General features: G+C 42.1%; 1 protein-coding gene across 1 annotated transcript; it reads left to right on the plus strand.

The window, feature by feature from the left end:
- The first annotated feature begins 1,279 nt into the window (after positions 1-1,279).
- Positions 1,280-14,657, plus strand: LOC138207314 (serine/threonine-protein kinase OSR1-like). The gene is made up of 17 exons (XM_069164457.1): positions 1,280-1,472; positions 2,012-2,124; positions 3,604-3,712; positions 4,882-5,023; positions 5,764-5,819; positions 6,979-7,088; positions 7,205-7,306; positions 7,548-7,681; positions 7,818-7,866; positions 7,971-8,036; positions 8,234-8,356; positions 9,416-9,451; positions 9,630-9,770; positions 10,251-10,353; positions 10,443-10,511; positions 11,019-11,083; positions 11,222-14,657. Exons 1-17 carry the CDS (start codon positions 1,403-1,405, stop codon positions 11,294-11,296), a joined length of 1,563 nt encoding a protein of 520 aa, XP_069020558.1. The 5' UTR covers positions 1,280-1,402; the 3' UTR covers positions 11,297-14,657.
- The last annotated feature ends 559 nt before the right edge of the window (positions 14,658-15,216 follow it).

Raw genomic sequence — 15,216 nt, forward strand, 5'->3', positions numbered from 1 at the left:
ATTTGTGTCAGTGCTTTGGATGCATCTCTCCTGAACACAAGATACAGGCTGAGACTGTCACTGCAGACATGTATCCACAAGAGCAGAAAACATGGCCTTTATCTCAGTCACATTTCATACACTTGCACACTTTTAATGTGGAAAAATGCCCGTAGGCTATAAAACGTTTGCATCGGAATAGGATTTGGGAACCACATGGGACCAATCAAGTGAACTATTCTAATGAATTAACAACATTTAAAAACTTTAAACTTTGTGAGCAGAAACTATACGAGACTTCTTTCGCTGATAAAGCCCGTGTCTTCGCTTGATGTCTATGTCTGTAAAACAAGCAAGAACAGGCCCAGATGTTTTCCTCACATACCACTGATACCATCCAGAGTTCTTCTGCTTTTCCCCAAAGCATCCTCATGTGTCTCTGCTATTTCACTGACATCGATTATGCAATTTCTGGGGTTATAAAAGGATAGCGGAAAGAATATATATATATAGAAATAGAAAGAAAGAAGTGTCCAATGTTTCAACTGCAGCAAAATATAGCCTGTTAATAATTAGTGCAGCACCACCCATCCGGTTTCCATGAAACGTTTTGCCAAGAGTGTTAACTGGTGTTAAACATTACAATTTCAAACATGGACGATTGAAAGATTAGTGACCAGAGATCCCAAAGAAGCCTAAAAAAAAACCTAAACATACAGTAGCCTGTCTTCTGTTCAGTCTGCAGTATGTTTGGGTTCAGTATTTCCTTAATTAGTTGAAGAAAAAACTACTCAAGAACTGTGCTTCATATAATGCTGCTGAGTTGTTCAACTCGCGTGTTGTTATTTTAAAACTCATATTATTGATGTTAAATGAATTTAATGGAGACATTTTGCTGTACAATGTATTAGTGAATGGAAGTAAAAATAAAACTTCAGTAAAAAGTTAGTGTTTAAGAACCTGACGCCGTTGCTGCTGTTCTCGCGATAGTTTCTACGCGCACCTCTGAAACGTCTCGCTGCACGAGAATGACCAAAACATAATTATGCAAGAAAAAGGCCCACACTGAGAGCCGGACGTCAGCGCCCTCTGCTGACTATCCCGGACAATTAAACATCCACGTTGTTAAATATCGAAGTATTTTGACTGAATATCGTTATCAGTGAGCTACTAGTTATTTCTGTGGTCATCTTTTAATGTGTTTGTTGTTGTTTTTTTTAGAGTTTTTCGGGTTTGACGGACTTTAAGATGGCGACATCTTCGTCCCGCCCTCTGACGTCATGCGTTACGTCAGAGGCGCGTAAAGTTGTGTTGACAGGAGCGCGAGGAGTTGTCAGCGGAGCCGGATGGAGTAACCGCCGAGCGACAACCACAGACTCCCTCATTGATTAGAAGCTCTGTTTACATCGTTTAAACAACGACCATGGCGGAAGACCAGTCCTCTCAGTCCTGGTCAATCGACAAGGACGACTACGAGCTCAATGAGGTGATAGGTGAGTCGCTTTAGTTCGCTAATGTTAGCATATTAGCCTCCCCTGTGCTTTTGCAGCGGCGTCGGCTGCTAAAGGCGACTTAGCTCTGCGTGTCTGACGCTGGCAGAAGTCGAGCTGCGTCCCGTAGCTGCGCTGCAGCGGTCTCCACAGGTCGGCAGTTCCTCCCCCAGTCGAGGCCTAATACGCGAGCTGCTGGTCGGTGAGGCTCGTCGACGAGCTTCCTGGCCAAACAGCGTGAAGCTAAGCGGCTAACGCAAGTTAGCCTTCAGTCCGTGGTCGGAGTGGGTGGTGCTCTTCTCCTGGAGGTGTGAGACGGCTGATGGAGACGCTCACACCTTACGGCGAGTCCGGACAACGTGACTGACGTGAACTGTAGTTCCTCTTAATGCGCATCTGTTAAATTAGAGTCGATGACAGTGAACTCAATGTTGGAAACACGGATCTACTGAGATGTTCTCCAGAGATCCATCTGAGCTGTCATGTGCTCCTCCACAGTGAGATGATGATGATGATGATGATGACCGTGTTGTTCTTCTCAGGGAGCGGGGCCACGGCTGTCGTCCAGGCAGCGTACTGCAAGCCCAGGAAGGAGAAGGTGGCCATCAAACGGATCAACCTGGAAAAGTGTCAAACCAGCATGGATGAGCTCCTGGTAAGAAACTGGAGGAACATGTGGATCCGAGTCTATGGTCCTGATGGTCCTTATGTGTTGTGTATAGCCGGGAGTAGTTTGGCGAAGGGAGATTAAAGCCTCGATACCGTTATAACTGTTTAATACGACACGTAATAGAGAAGAAGTAAATGTGACTGAATGAAATGTTCCTGGAAAAGAACGGTGCACTAAAATCGTACGTTTTCCTCACGTCGTTTTACTTTTGAATGTTGATGTTAAAATGCGAAACATCCGCAGACGCTCAGGTGAGAGTGAAGTTAGTTTCCGACATGCGCATCATCAGAAGCAGCGCTGGTTCCACACTCGTCAGTGACTAAGTAATATGAACTAAATATTGTAATATATGTAAATATTTTTTAAGTGATTTTGTGAGTTTATGTCTGTGACACAAACACGAGTGCAACAGAAAGTCGCAGTGAAGCTTTACATGATTATATTGTGCACATTAGACATGCAGAGGTTTTTTTTTCCATCTTGCACTTTTCTCAGCCAGTGAAATACAGTTTTGAACATTTGATTTAGTGACTCAGGCTGATCAAATGATGCCCTCCAGAGCAGAGCTGGGTGAAATGATACTGTAATAGCTTTAGAAATTCCCTTCAGAAATGATCATGGATAGAATAACCAGACGGGAAGTCACCTTTTGTTTAATCCAGCAAATTAAATGGCTCACAAATCAAGGTACTTAATCACAATGATGCAAAACCCCGTTAATCCCTTTTTGCCATGAGTCAGTCCGGCTCATTGATTGCATCAGTTACCTCAAAGGGATAATATAACTAGTGATCCTAAATGGGCTGTAAAATCAGTGCGGTGAGATCTCTCTCAGGCACATCTACTACACATTACAGTGTGTCTTGTTGAAGGACCTTTATCAACCACATGGAAGTAGTTTTGATTTTTGATTTTGGTTTGTCGAACTGTGCATGAGAATGAACATCAGACCGATGACTTGTCTCTGAATTATTCATTTCCTCTTCATCCTCGGCCGATTACAGCCTGTCAACTATCGACGTTGCAATCTCTGCTATTTGATGTGAATATTTCATTACACTCGCCTGACTTCCAAGGCCTTCTCCTTCTACCCGGTGCTTATATCGTTTATCAAGGTCCTGAATCCACCTCTGTCTGTATCCTGGGTTAAAAACGTCTTGACCTGGTGGCTCGGTGGTGCTGTAACCCAGGCCACAACATTGTCTCCGCATATGCCCGGTTAAGGATTTAGCTTCTTTAACTGGGAGGTTTTGACTTTGAGCAAAGAGTAATAGAGGGGATTAAGTCGTTTCATTTAAGCCACACATGCAGTAAGCTCATAATAAATGAAGTTCAGTTCAAAGATCACACCCTGTGACTGCGATTGACTTCTTCTCTGAAGATTTAGTCAGTGCTTGGCTTTGGTATGCCACAGTCTCTGCTCCCTGAGTGACCTTTTATCCCACATTTTTCTTCTGTGTGCAGAAAGAGATTCAGGCTATGAGCCAGTGCCACCATCCAAACATTGTGTCTTATTATACCTCCTTTGTGGTGAAGGATGAGCTGTGGCTGGTGATGAAGCTGCTCAGCGGTGGTAAGTGCTTCCCGTGTTTCTGAGTTGACCTGCTCTTGGCTAACTCTTATCTCTACTTTCACTTTTCTTTCTTTGTCATGTCTGCCGCCTTTTATCTCAGACAAGCTCAGGTTTGAACTCGGAATGAATGTTTGGATCAACTCAGCAGGAGGCCGGTTTTATTGAATCGTATATTATGGCTCAGCAGTTGTGTTGCTCTTTTCAGCACGACAATAGAAACTTCAGATTTACCTTCTTTATTTAGTCGTGCATTTTCTAGACTTTAATGGTACTTTTATATTTATTCTAGTGTATCAGTGCCCACAGTGAATGCACACTCGGTACTCCACTGACAATCACCTGAAATGGTTGAATAGTTATTGCAGTTGCTGCATGGGGTATAGTTAATATCTGGTGCTCCATTTTTCATATAGATTGTATGGATTTCTCTAATAAGCTCATATCGCACCACTCGGGCGCAAGATCATTTAAAGTGCTTCTCTGAGGCGTAAAAATACATTGAACAATACTATATAATGGCTATCAGACCACATGCCACACTTACCCTCTTTCTGTATCTCAGTGGGATGTCACATGTTACATGACACATACGAACTGGTGTCACCATTTTCACACAGTTCCTGCTTCATTTTGAAAAACTGCATTCTGCATTTTCACTGCACATGATTAGGGAAGCAGCTGTTGCCATTTTGTATAGCTATGGTATTCTGCATTGCGTTATCATTTTGTTTCCAAAAGAAAGCCAACAGTGCCAAGTTGCTCTGAGCTGCTATGTGCGCACATAACCTGTAAAAGTTGGCAGCGGAAATCTTCAGCCATTTTACAAAAAGGCTGTTTCCTGCTGCTGTTGTTTTTGTATATTATTTCGGAATGTTTGCACCATTTCTGACAATTCACTCATCTATTTAGAGACAAACAATAGACAATGAAGAATTACTTTATTTCATATAATCTGTAAATTCAGGTTCAGCCCTCTGGAGGTTTAGGAGGCCTGGTGATCTGCACAGCTCTGTTAAGGTTGTATTTTCTGTAGTTAGGAAGCTGGGCACAGCTGCCGGTTTTGTTTTTGGTCCAAACCACCAGATAAATTCCCTGCAGTGTTGCCATATTGGAGATGCCCTCCATGTACTGTCAGCATGTCCCGTGACGAGCCTCTGCCTGTCTCCCAGGCTCAGTGTTGGACATCATCAAGCACATCATCTCTCGCGGTGAGCACAAGACCGGAGTGCTGGATGAGGCCAGCATCGCCTCCATCTTGAAGGAAGTCCTGGAGGGGCTGGAGTACCTCCACAAAAACGGACAGATTCATCGGTGAGTTGTCACGATGTGTCACCGGATAACAATGCTTTGTTATCACTGTACACTGTGTAGCTAGTGTGTCCCATAATGCATTGCTGTACCAGGCATTGAGCTTTTCCTCTCTGCATATGAGCGTGCGGCTTGAACTGGACCGCCTTCAATATTTAATACAGTGAAAATGCATAATTGAGGAGGTTTGTTTTACATAAAATTCCTCCCAGGAACCCTGTGAACCTTCACGGAGAGGAAATATCTCCATGTTCTCTCTGCCTTGTTGTGTGACAAGTTTAATCGGTTCAAACTAAGAGACCCTCCAGTCAAAAAAAAAGGTTTCTGTAGTCACATTGTTTCTTTAAAAAAACAAAAACATTTGAAGTCGAGTTATTTGATTTGCCGACAGTTTTAGAGTGAGTGATGCGTATTCCAGTTTCAGTGGGAGTGGAGAGAGTTTCAGTAGAGAGCAGCAGCTGATTGAGCTCAGATGATGTGACTAACTCACTTACTGTTAATCAGGAAAGATAGGAGGAGGAAGGTTGGGGCCGGGTTAATCCACTCCACTTCTGTGTGCACAGTTTGCACACAGTGTTCATGCGAACACAAATCAGGTGGATGAAAGGTGCAGCTGTCACATGATTTTGTGGAATTGTAAAGAGTGTTTATTTGAAGAGCTGAGCTGTGTTGATGCGCGACTGACTCGTGATATTTGAACTGTTACACCATGACTTCATCTTTTTCTGTCTCTTCATGTACAGGGATCTAAAGGCTGGAAATATTCTTCTCGGGGAAGACGGTTCAGTGCAAATTGCTGGTACAGTGTTTCAGTTTTGTCTTTTATGTGCTTTGGTTTTCACATCCTTGAATGAGGTGTTACACCTCTCAGCCACGCTACCAAACTTTGATTGTTTTATGGCTCTGAACAATTTGCTGAATTCCATCAAGTATTGTAAACTGTCTCGTCATTTTGACACTTAAACCGTATCCACACAAACACGTAGGTGTAATTCGTGAGCCACAGCGTTTCATATACAAAAGCGCTACGTGGTGGCCACCCATGTAGGTAAAATTACTCTGTCACAATTTAGATAAATCTTACATTAAATGGCCTCATTTGAACTTTTTCACATTTTTGGTCACACATGGTGTGTTGCAGTCGCTGGATGTTTCTTTGCATGTGAGGCGTGTAGGGAACATAATTGCATGTGAGTTTTAAAAAAAAATAATTTATGAGACGTCTGTAGTGCCTGGGACGCTCTGCCTGTGCATGACGGCTACCTCACTTGCACACATGGTGCCACACGGCTAGTGTGGCATCATGTGTGCCAGGTTTTTTGTTTACCTATGTTCAATGTAAACCACACAAGCGCACACGGAAAGAAAGAGTGCACTGAAAAAGCACTCCCATTCTGCTGTTAAATTATGGACACAATATAATTGGAGCTGGTTTCTGATGATTGTGTAGTACACGTGATCACAGGTCTCGTTTTCGCTCGGTCACATTAGACGCCAAAACTGTAGATGACGTGCCGCAGCAGCGAGTTGTGACACACGGTCCTCACACGGGCTGTGTGGCTCCTCTAATGTTAACATGGGCAGCAAAATGAAGACGTAACCCAAACCCACCACGCAGGTAGTTTGTCTCAGGCTTAAATCGTAGCTACAGAAAACAACCTGGGTCACACTCCTCTAAAATATATGAAAACTGAAGAATTATTCCATAATGTGTAATATCATTTTTGTTTTATGAGAATGGATTTGCAAAATTGGTATAGATCAAATTATCGTTGAGGACCATATATCGAAGTCATTGTATTGGTAGCGAAAAACTTTTGAACAATACCCAACCCTATACACTTTTGTTGGTTTAGTCTAAATTAGTTTTAAGATTCTGATCTGAGCAAAAGAGGGTGACGTTGTACTACAAAAATGTCTGAATCTTTCTTCTTGTTTCTGTTCCACACACACATCAGACTTCGGTGTGAGTGCCTTTCTAGCAGCAGGCGGAGACATGACAAGGAACAAGGTTCGGAAGACGTTTGTGGGGACGCCGTGCTGGATGGCCCCGGAGGTCATGGAGCAGGTAGGAGGCTTGCTTTGTACACGGCGTCTTTCTCTTCATGCTTTCTCCCTGCAAGGCTTCAGCTCAGAGGGACGACAGTCGCACTTTGTTCACACAGGTTTGTTTATAATCTGCAGGTCCGCGGCTATGACTTTAAAGCCGACATCTGGAGTTTTGCCATAACAGCCATTGAACTGGCCACTGGGGCTGCACCATATCACAAATACCCACCGATGAAGGTAACTGGAGCATCGACACTGTTTTATCTCATTAAATCAAATGATCTTGGAGTGAATTTTGTTGCTTTATCTCACTACAGAAAAAACTTTTCAAACAGCTCAGACAAAACAAGTTGAGAGTTCTGTAGCCTTTTGCAGATATTGCTGCATATTATTGAGAAGCTTAGTTCTGTGTGGAAGTTGTTTGCAGTAACATTGAAATAACAGCTGATAACTGAAGCTGATCTTCGCACGCGTGTAGGTGCTGATGCTGACTTTGCAGAACGACCCTCCCTGTCTGGAGACGGGTATCACAGACAAGGACATGGTGAAGAAGTACGGCAAGTCCTTCAGGAAGATGCTCTCCCTGTGTTTACAGAAAGATCCTGAAAAAAGGTCAGTTAGTTCCCAACGCCCCTTTTTTTCCACCAGATACCAGATTCAGTTTGTGCTTGTTTTGCTTTGGTTTCTATCAGAGTCCCTGGTTGTGTAACGAATATATTGAAGATCCTTGTGTCTCTGTCCTATTTAGGCCAACAGCTGCTGAGTTGCTGAAGCACAAATTCTTCACAAAAGCCAAAGTGAGCTGTGCATTACTCTTCTAAAAATAAACTCAGAATATTTCTGCACGTTTCAGAGACAGTATTTATAGATCCCATAAGAAACATTTGTCTTTCGGTTACAGAACAACGAGTACTTACAGGAGAGGCTCCTCCACAAAGGTCCAACAATAACAGAGCGATCAAAAAAGGTTTGACCTCCATTACTAACACACTAAAGGCTCACTAATCAAAAATGTCTTCGTAGAATACGATATCACGCTGCCAAGGTATGCTTCCTTGTCCAGGGTGTGTCCCAGTCTCCCATCTGTCTAACGCAAGCTGGGAAATGCCTGAAAAGGATTTAAGCGAGAATGAATGAGTCGGTACTGAGCGTTGCTTTGTGTAGGTGCGTCGTGTCCCCGGCTCCAGCGGCCGTCTCCACAAGACGGAGGACGGCGGGTGGGAGTGGAGCGATGACGAGCTGGACGAGGAGAGCGAGGAGGGCAGAGCTGCCGTGGCGGCCCTGAGGGTGAGACTCCGCATGTTTGTGTCTCATCACTGTCAGTCCAGTTTACTTTATCAAGCAGCTGTACTGCATCTCAGTGCACGCTGTCCTTAGGACAGCAGATGGTGCTGTTGGGCTGAACACTTTTCAGCCAATCAGGAGTCTGCTTTTGTTGAATCCTCCTGCTCAGGTCACTCTGGTAAATCTGTCAAGGAACACCAGATTTCAAAACTTGATCTGACTGAGAAACAGCATGTCTTCCTGGTTTTAGGAGGTCACTGTTGATGCAGTTTTGTGGCGACTAAAAGATGCAGTCAGGCTTTAGACTTGTAATAATTCCCATATGCTGTTGGTCTTTAGTGAGGATTGTTCTTGTTTTACAAAAAGTGGATAACGCTCTGAAATAAACAAATGTTTGTGTTAAAAAACAACAGAAACAACTATTTTATGAAATAGACTTCAATTTTAAAGGAGCAGTGTGTAGTATTTTTTGGCATCTAGTGGCGAGGCAACCAACCGAATACTCCTTCTGCGGTGGCCATGAAACACACAAAAGGCCCCAGTGTCAGTGTTTGGTTTGTCTCTTCTGGGCTGTCGTAGAAACATGGCAGTGCAAAATGGTTCACTCTGTGGAAGAAGACCTGATAGCCATGTAGATATGAAGGGCTCATTTAATGATGAGGAAAACAATAATTCAGGTGATTTTACAATAATAAAAACCTAAGTATGAATATTATATTCCACTTCTGCCAATAGATCCCATAAAACCCTACACACTGAAGCTTTAACAGTCAAAACTCAAGCCTAAAAAGACAGGATGACCTCCCAACTGGAACAAACTACCTGCTCAGATCAGCTGTTGAAATTATTTCCAGTGTGTTTACAGTCAATCGACGTCTGTGAGAGGGAGTTTACTGTCCTGTCTGTCTTGACTGTGATATCAGTTCAGCCTTGTGTTTAACGTCGCCTCCTCTGTGTCAAATTTCTTCAATCCTACAATACTCCATCAGTCCATGCATTGGGGGGGATAAAGGGAGAGTTGCATGTCTTTAATCCTGACAATCTGTCATGTCCATTCTGCAGTCCCCCAGAGTGAAGGACGGGTCCCAGAGTTTGGAGGTGAGTCCATTTGTAGTGGACATGACCTGAAAATCTTGATTTATCGTAATGCTGTGAACAAACAATCTGCATGACTGTCTTATGTGTGTCCTCTGTTTTGTTCTGTTGTGGATTTTTTTTTTAAGTCATGCAAAAGTGATTAAGCTGATTTTTTTTTTGTGTGAAAAAAATCTCGTAGCTTTTCCCACCAGTAGAGGGCTCCACGGCCCAGCTGATGCCACCCGGCGCAGCACCGGAGAAACCTGCTAACGTGACGATGGCGGGAGAGGAGGCTCCACCCACTCAGACAGCGAGCCCGTCACACGCACCGACCGTCCAGGTAAGAAACATGAACCAAATACGCAAATCCTCTTCACATGACGACTGGTTCTCCTCAAGACCCCATAAAAGCACCATAACACATCTTTCATCAGTTCTGTAGCTTTTTATATAAACATCCCACTGATAATTTCTCATTTATCAAACTGTTCGATTACAAAAGAAATTAGCTTAGTTTGAAACCTGCATTGTTTGTTTGCATATTTACCGTCTTGGTCTTTTTTCTAGTTGTTTTTTTTTGTTTGTTTTTTTTGGCATATTGATATGTTTCTTGTAATGCTGGGTGTTACGGATAAAAATCAAAAATCTAAGTATTTGGGACCAAACACCTCGATATTAATATCGTGTTGAGGCTTTCATAAAATATTTACACAATCAGATTTTTAATACATATTCATCTGTAATGTGGATATAACAACATAACCAGTAAGAGACAACAATGATGCCATCTCGCAATGCTATGATACCTCATCTTCTTCAGGATCCAGCCACTTTGTCCAGTATTCCCATCAGCCTCGTGTTGAGATTGAGGAATCTCAAGAAGGAGCTCAATGACATCCGATTTGAGTTCATGTCTGGAAGAGGTCAGAGAGATCACAGCTTTCTTCTATCCTCACATGCTGTTACGCTCCCGTCTGACGTCTTTGTTTTTCCTCTCCGGTTCTGTCCTCAGACTCTGCCGATGGAGTTTCTCAGGAGTTGGTCTCAGCTGGTCTGGTTGATGGGAAGGACCTAGTCATTGGTAAGTAAGAGATATAGTAGTGTACAGTGGGATATTATCAGGGTTGCGGAGATAATCTGATAAAGTCAGTACAACATTTTTAGTTTATTGTTTAAATTTTTTACAATTAAGGCTTTTTAATGCCATCATTGTCGTTGTTTCCACAGTCTGTGTTGTCTTCTGAGTTTAGTTTTCTGACATCATAGCAGCTGAGGGTATAATGCTGGTTGTTATAGATGACTTGTGTTCATCAAGTGAAAGAAATCTTTAAATTCCACGCTGACTTTAGTAGAAACAAGGAAAAACAAAAACGATTTTAAGATCTCGTGATTTTTAATAAATGTGCTTAAGTGTGAAAAACGAGTGGCGTAGTTTGATCTGAATACAGTTTTACAGTTAATGAATTTATCGTGTCTATATGTTTCCAATACCACGTATCTCCTGACCAGGACTGAACAAGCTCTTTTTGTGTGCCCTTATTTGTTGGTCATCTGACTCGGTTCGCTCACTTCCTTTTTTCTTGTCCAGTTGCTGCCAATTTGCAAAAGATTGTTGATGATCCTCATGGTAACAAAAATGTGACCTTTAAACTGGTAAGCACAAAGACTGAAACACTTGATTTCCACTAGTGATGTGTGAAAAAAATTCATTTATAATTAAAGATTTGAATGTTATCTTTTTGAGAGATTTCTAAACAATACATTGAGTTTATGTTGTTTACTTTTTCTTAGGCATCTGGCCTGGAGGAGTCTGAAATTCCTGATGATATTAAACTCATTGGATTTGCGCAGCTCAGCATCAGTTAAGTGAAGCAGAGCCAGCAACAAAGGGACCGGAGCAAATGGTGTTGCACAGCTGCATTGTAGTCAATTCCAAGAAACCACTACTGCCAAAGAGAGAGAGGAGGAGGAAGAGGAGACGAGGGGACATGAGGCTGGCAGGAGTGTGCCACTACTGCAGGATGCATGAGGAACACATTGAGGGGTTCAGTTCATCACAGGAATCACACTTGAAAAGTTTACTGTGTGCTTATACAGTAAATGGGAGAAAAGATGCAATCAGCTATATCAAATCCAAATTTCTTTTTTCTTCTTTCTTCCTCTTCTTACACAAGCACAATCCAAACCATCTCCTGCCGGTACTGGAAATAATTGCCTTTTATTTTTATTTTCTGAAATCAACTGTGCCACAAAACTCATGAGAGTGTCCTGCCACCTTTACATGGCACTTTACGCTACACTGAAATTGAAAAGTGTAAATTCAGCCTTAGTTACCATAGACTTTACCAGGTGATTGGTGGAAAATTCAGTCTGGGATTATCAGGTGTATTCTATGTATGCCTGTCTAATAAATCTAAGAAAATTCCCTTTACATAGCAACAGATACCTTGGAAACACACTGTAGCATAGTTGTTGTTTTGAGACTGTAAATTTAGATTTTTACTCAAAATATTAAAAAAAAATCCCGACCCCCTTATTATGGCGGCCAAATGCAGCGCGATGAATTCTTTCCTCCACAGTATCAGTGTGGTGGTTCTGTCACAGTAACCAAGGAGTTTCAGCTCTGACACAAATCACCTGTCCGATAACTACTTTTACTACATAAAACTTCTCCCAAGATATTAAAGACAGGATTGTTTTCACAGATTGAAACCTGCCTAATATTCTTGTACTATGCAATAGTTGTTTTCTTTCCACCGTATGTGACCACTGGCTCGTAACGTTATTTCTCGTGTTGAATTAAACTTTTTTTGCTCGTACCTCAAAAGGAGTTCACGACAAGTCAACTAGCAAAAAACAGGCAACTCTTAGATCCGGCGGAACAAATGTACTTTTCACAAGTATGTCAACGAACTGAGAAGCTAACACACCAACAGGCAGACACGGGTAACAAGTGCGTTTTACTCTACGTTCCCTTTTAATTCCCGTCCTAACAGCTGGGAAGAATCCTGAATGCTGGTGATGAGCTCGTTACAGGCTGACTGCTGGTGAACTTCTGTAGAGGTACGCACGCTCAAAAACTCAAAACTGCTCTTCCAACGTGAATTCAAACTTAAAAGGGGCGATTCACTCAAACTGCAGTTCAAATTCAGCACTCGCCGTGCAGATAGTTTTGGTCTTATTCGACTGGGTTTTGCGATGTGTCTCCGAGGTTTTTGCCACCCCCTCAAAACGATAAAGATGAACAGCACTTTGTAAGTCACGCTGGAGTAGCTGCTCTACCGTTGGTGATGGTGGTCGATCTTTCAGTCGATAACTCGCCATGGAAGTTGCTACTTACAGTAGCAGTAAGGTCGGTCTTTGCTGAGATTGCAGTCTGGAAACCCTGTTAACATCAAGGTTTGCTCCACCGCTCTGGAGGGCGGACCAATCAGGGACCACTAGGCGGCTACATGCGATGACACTGAGGTAGTTCCAGCAGTGGTATTGGTGGTTTCAGCGTGAGTTTCGGCGCACAACAGACATTATATCGTAGTGAATGCTGATTGGTTAAAGGCTGCTCCAAAAGTTTCAAAATTAACTTATGGGCCCAATGAAGCGTGGACACGCCCATAAATTCTCGCTCTGAAGTTAGTCTGGTAATACCAGGCGTTCGGGGTCATGGTTGCTATTTTATCAATGAAATATCTTAACATCTACTTGATTGGCACTTCTACCAAAATTCATGCTTCTTACAGTTTTAGGTTTATTGACCACTAACTTTTTCTCCAGCACCACCAGCAGGTCCACATGTTTGATTATGAAAATATCTCACCAGCTATTGAATTGAATGTTAAGGAATTTGGTCGACACATTCGTGGCCCGATGGAAGCAAATTCTGACCTCTGATCTCCAGACCTTTCCTGCGTTGCCACCATCGAGTCCAAACTTCAATTTGTCCAGCGCTGATTAGAAAATCTTAGCATGCTAACAGGCTAAGATGGTGACTGAGGTAGACATATCGGTTAAACACCAAGACAAAGCAGCTCGCGTGGCTGTAGATGCTCGTTTCAGTGCCGTGAGCTCAAACTCAATTCCCCTCCGTTATGTTGAGGTGCAGCAGAAAACCTCAGTAGATAAAAACCAAAGCTGTCTCTGCATGGCTCGATGTCACTGGAGGTACGTTTTTCAAATATTGGGTGAAGTTGTCCTTGAAACATTTTCAGAAGCCACGTAGAACTTTAGTTGTTTTTTGTTTTTTGTCACTAGGCATTATATTTTTGACTGCACTGTAGTCTCTTTGCTTTATAAACACTCATCAACAAATCACTCGTCACTCCCAGTGTAGCTGTATGGTTGTTTCGTACCACGTGCGAAGGGCTGTGGCACAGCTCCTAGTTCAGGTACCGATGTAAATGGTGTATGTAAAGATGTAAATGTACATATGATGGCAACGCCATCCACTGTCACACAAACATCATGAGGTTTGTATGTAATGATGTAGATGCATTGACTGTTTAAGTGTACATGTCAGATACAAAAAAAAAAAAAAAAAAAGGAACATTTTACTTGTAAATATTGATAAAGGCGAGACTCATGTTCAGTGCACAGCATTTGATTTGTTTTGTAGTGTTTTCCACTGTTGGCCTTTGTCAGAGCATCACTAATCATGCACAAATTATTAGTTCAAGTGGCACCTTATTGATATGTTAACATGAATATTTTGGAATTACGTGCGATTTGTAATCACACATTTTGTTTTTTTTTGTCACGATGTGCAGTTTTTTTGTCACTGAGACTAATGGATGGTTATTTTAACCAGACGAACGGCACAGGTTACACTTTTCTCTCCCGCTGTGTGTGTGTGTATGTGTGATTTGGTGATAAATGATTGATCATCAAACAGTTTGTGCTGAAAGTCCCCTCGACTTTCCAAATATCTTTCCATTTTATTGTTTACTCATAAAAAACAACTCATTCTGCCCCTTTGAGGGCCATGAATTACTGGTATTAATTAAATCATTTGATTGGCAAATACTTTTTTTTTTTTTTTTTTTACAGATCATTACATATATTTAAAAATAAATATGCTTAATCATAAGATGTGTTGATCCACACATGCATAATTTGAAGTGGAATATTTGTGATAAAATGCAAAGGAGATTCCTCGACCAATTAAATACATTGTTGGAAAATTTCAACACACGCAAACTGATTTTTAGTAGCTGAATAAAGTCACATGATGGAATTCGATGAGTGAGGACATTGTTTGTTGAAAATATCGTGTCTTCCAGCCGCGTCTGAAGACATTATGTTTTCAGGTTGTCCGCAGGATTCTCAACATCTCGAGGGAATTTCTTCCAATTTGGAACAAACATCAACTCGGACTCTAGAATGAACTCAATAAATTTTAGTGATCAAAAGCGACTGACTTCACGTCTGTCCCATTCTTGTGAACTCAATGGCTCCAGAACAGAAGGGGAGCTTGTGGCCACATTTGACCTTCAGTCGGATGCTGAATTGATGACACTAATGTTTGGTTTCCACCTCGAAACTGATTGAAGATGTGAATTGGGAGCTTCCATATTTGAAGCCTTGTCTTTTGTCATGGCTACAACTTTGTGATCCGGATCTGCTTTCTTTTCCACATTCCTTCCAAGTCGTCACTGCTGTTACATGAGTCTGGACAGACATGGAGTCCAACTATAACTTGTCTGGCATACCAGTTGTTATTCTTGAATAGGTCAACCATTCGTCAACATACAAAATGTAAACCATTTGGACTTGAACACACATTGTTATTGATT

This window comes from Embiotoca jacksoni, unplaced genomic scaffold (assembly GCF_022577435.1).
Source record: "Embiotoca jacksoni isolate LCO1_2020_lvr unplaced genomic scaffold, fEmbJac1.0.p SCAF_31, whole genome shotgun sequence".
Classification (NCBI taxonomy): Eukaryota; Metazoa; Chordata; class Actinopteri; family Embiotocidae; genus Embiotoca; species Embiotoca jacksoni.

Excerpts from the sequence above, each read along its gene's own strand:
- LOC138207314 (XM_069164457.1), top strand. The coding sequence starts at position 1,403 with ATGGCGGAAGACCAGTCCTCTCAGTCCTGGTCAATCGACAAGGACGAC. Across the intron at positions 7,867-7,970 it reads AATTCTTCACAAAAGCCAAA|AACAACGAGTACTTACAGGA; the intron begins GTGAGCTGTGCA and ends TTTCGGTTACAG. Across the intron at positions 9,452-9,629 it reads ACGGGTCCCAGAGTTTGGAG|CTTTTCCCACCAGTAGAGGG; the intron begins GTGAGTCCATTT and ends AAAATCTCGTAG.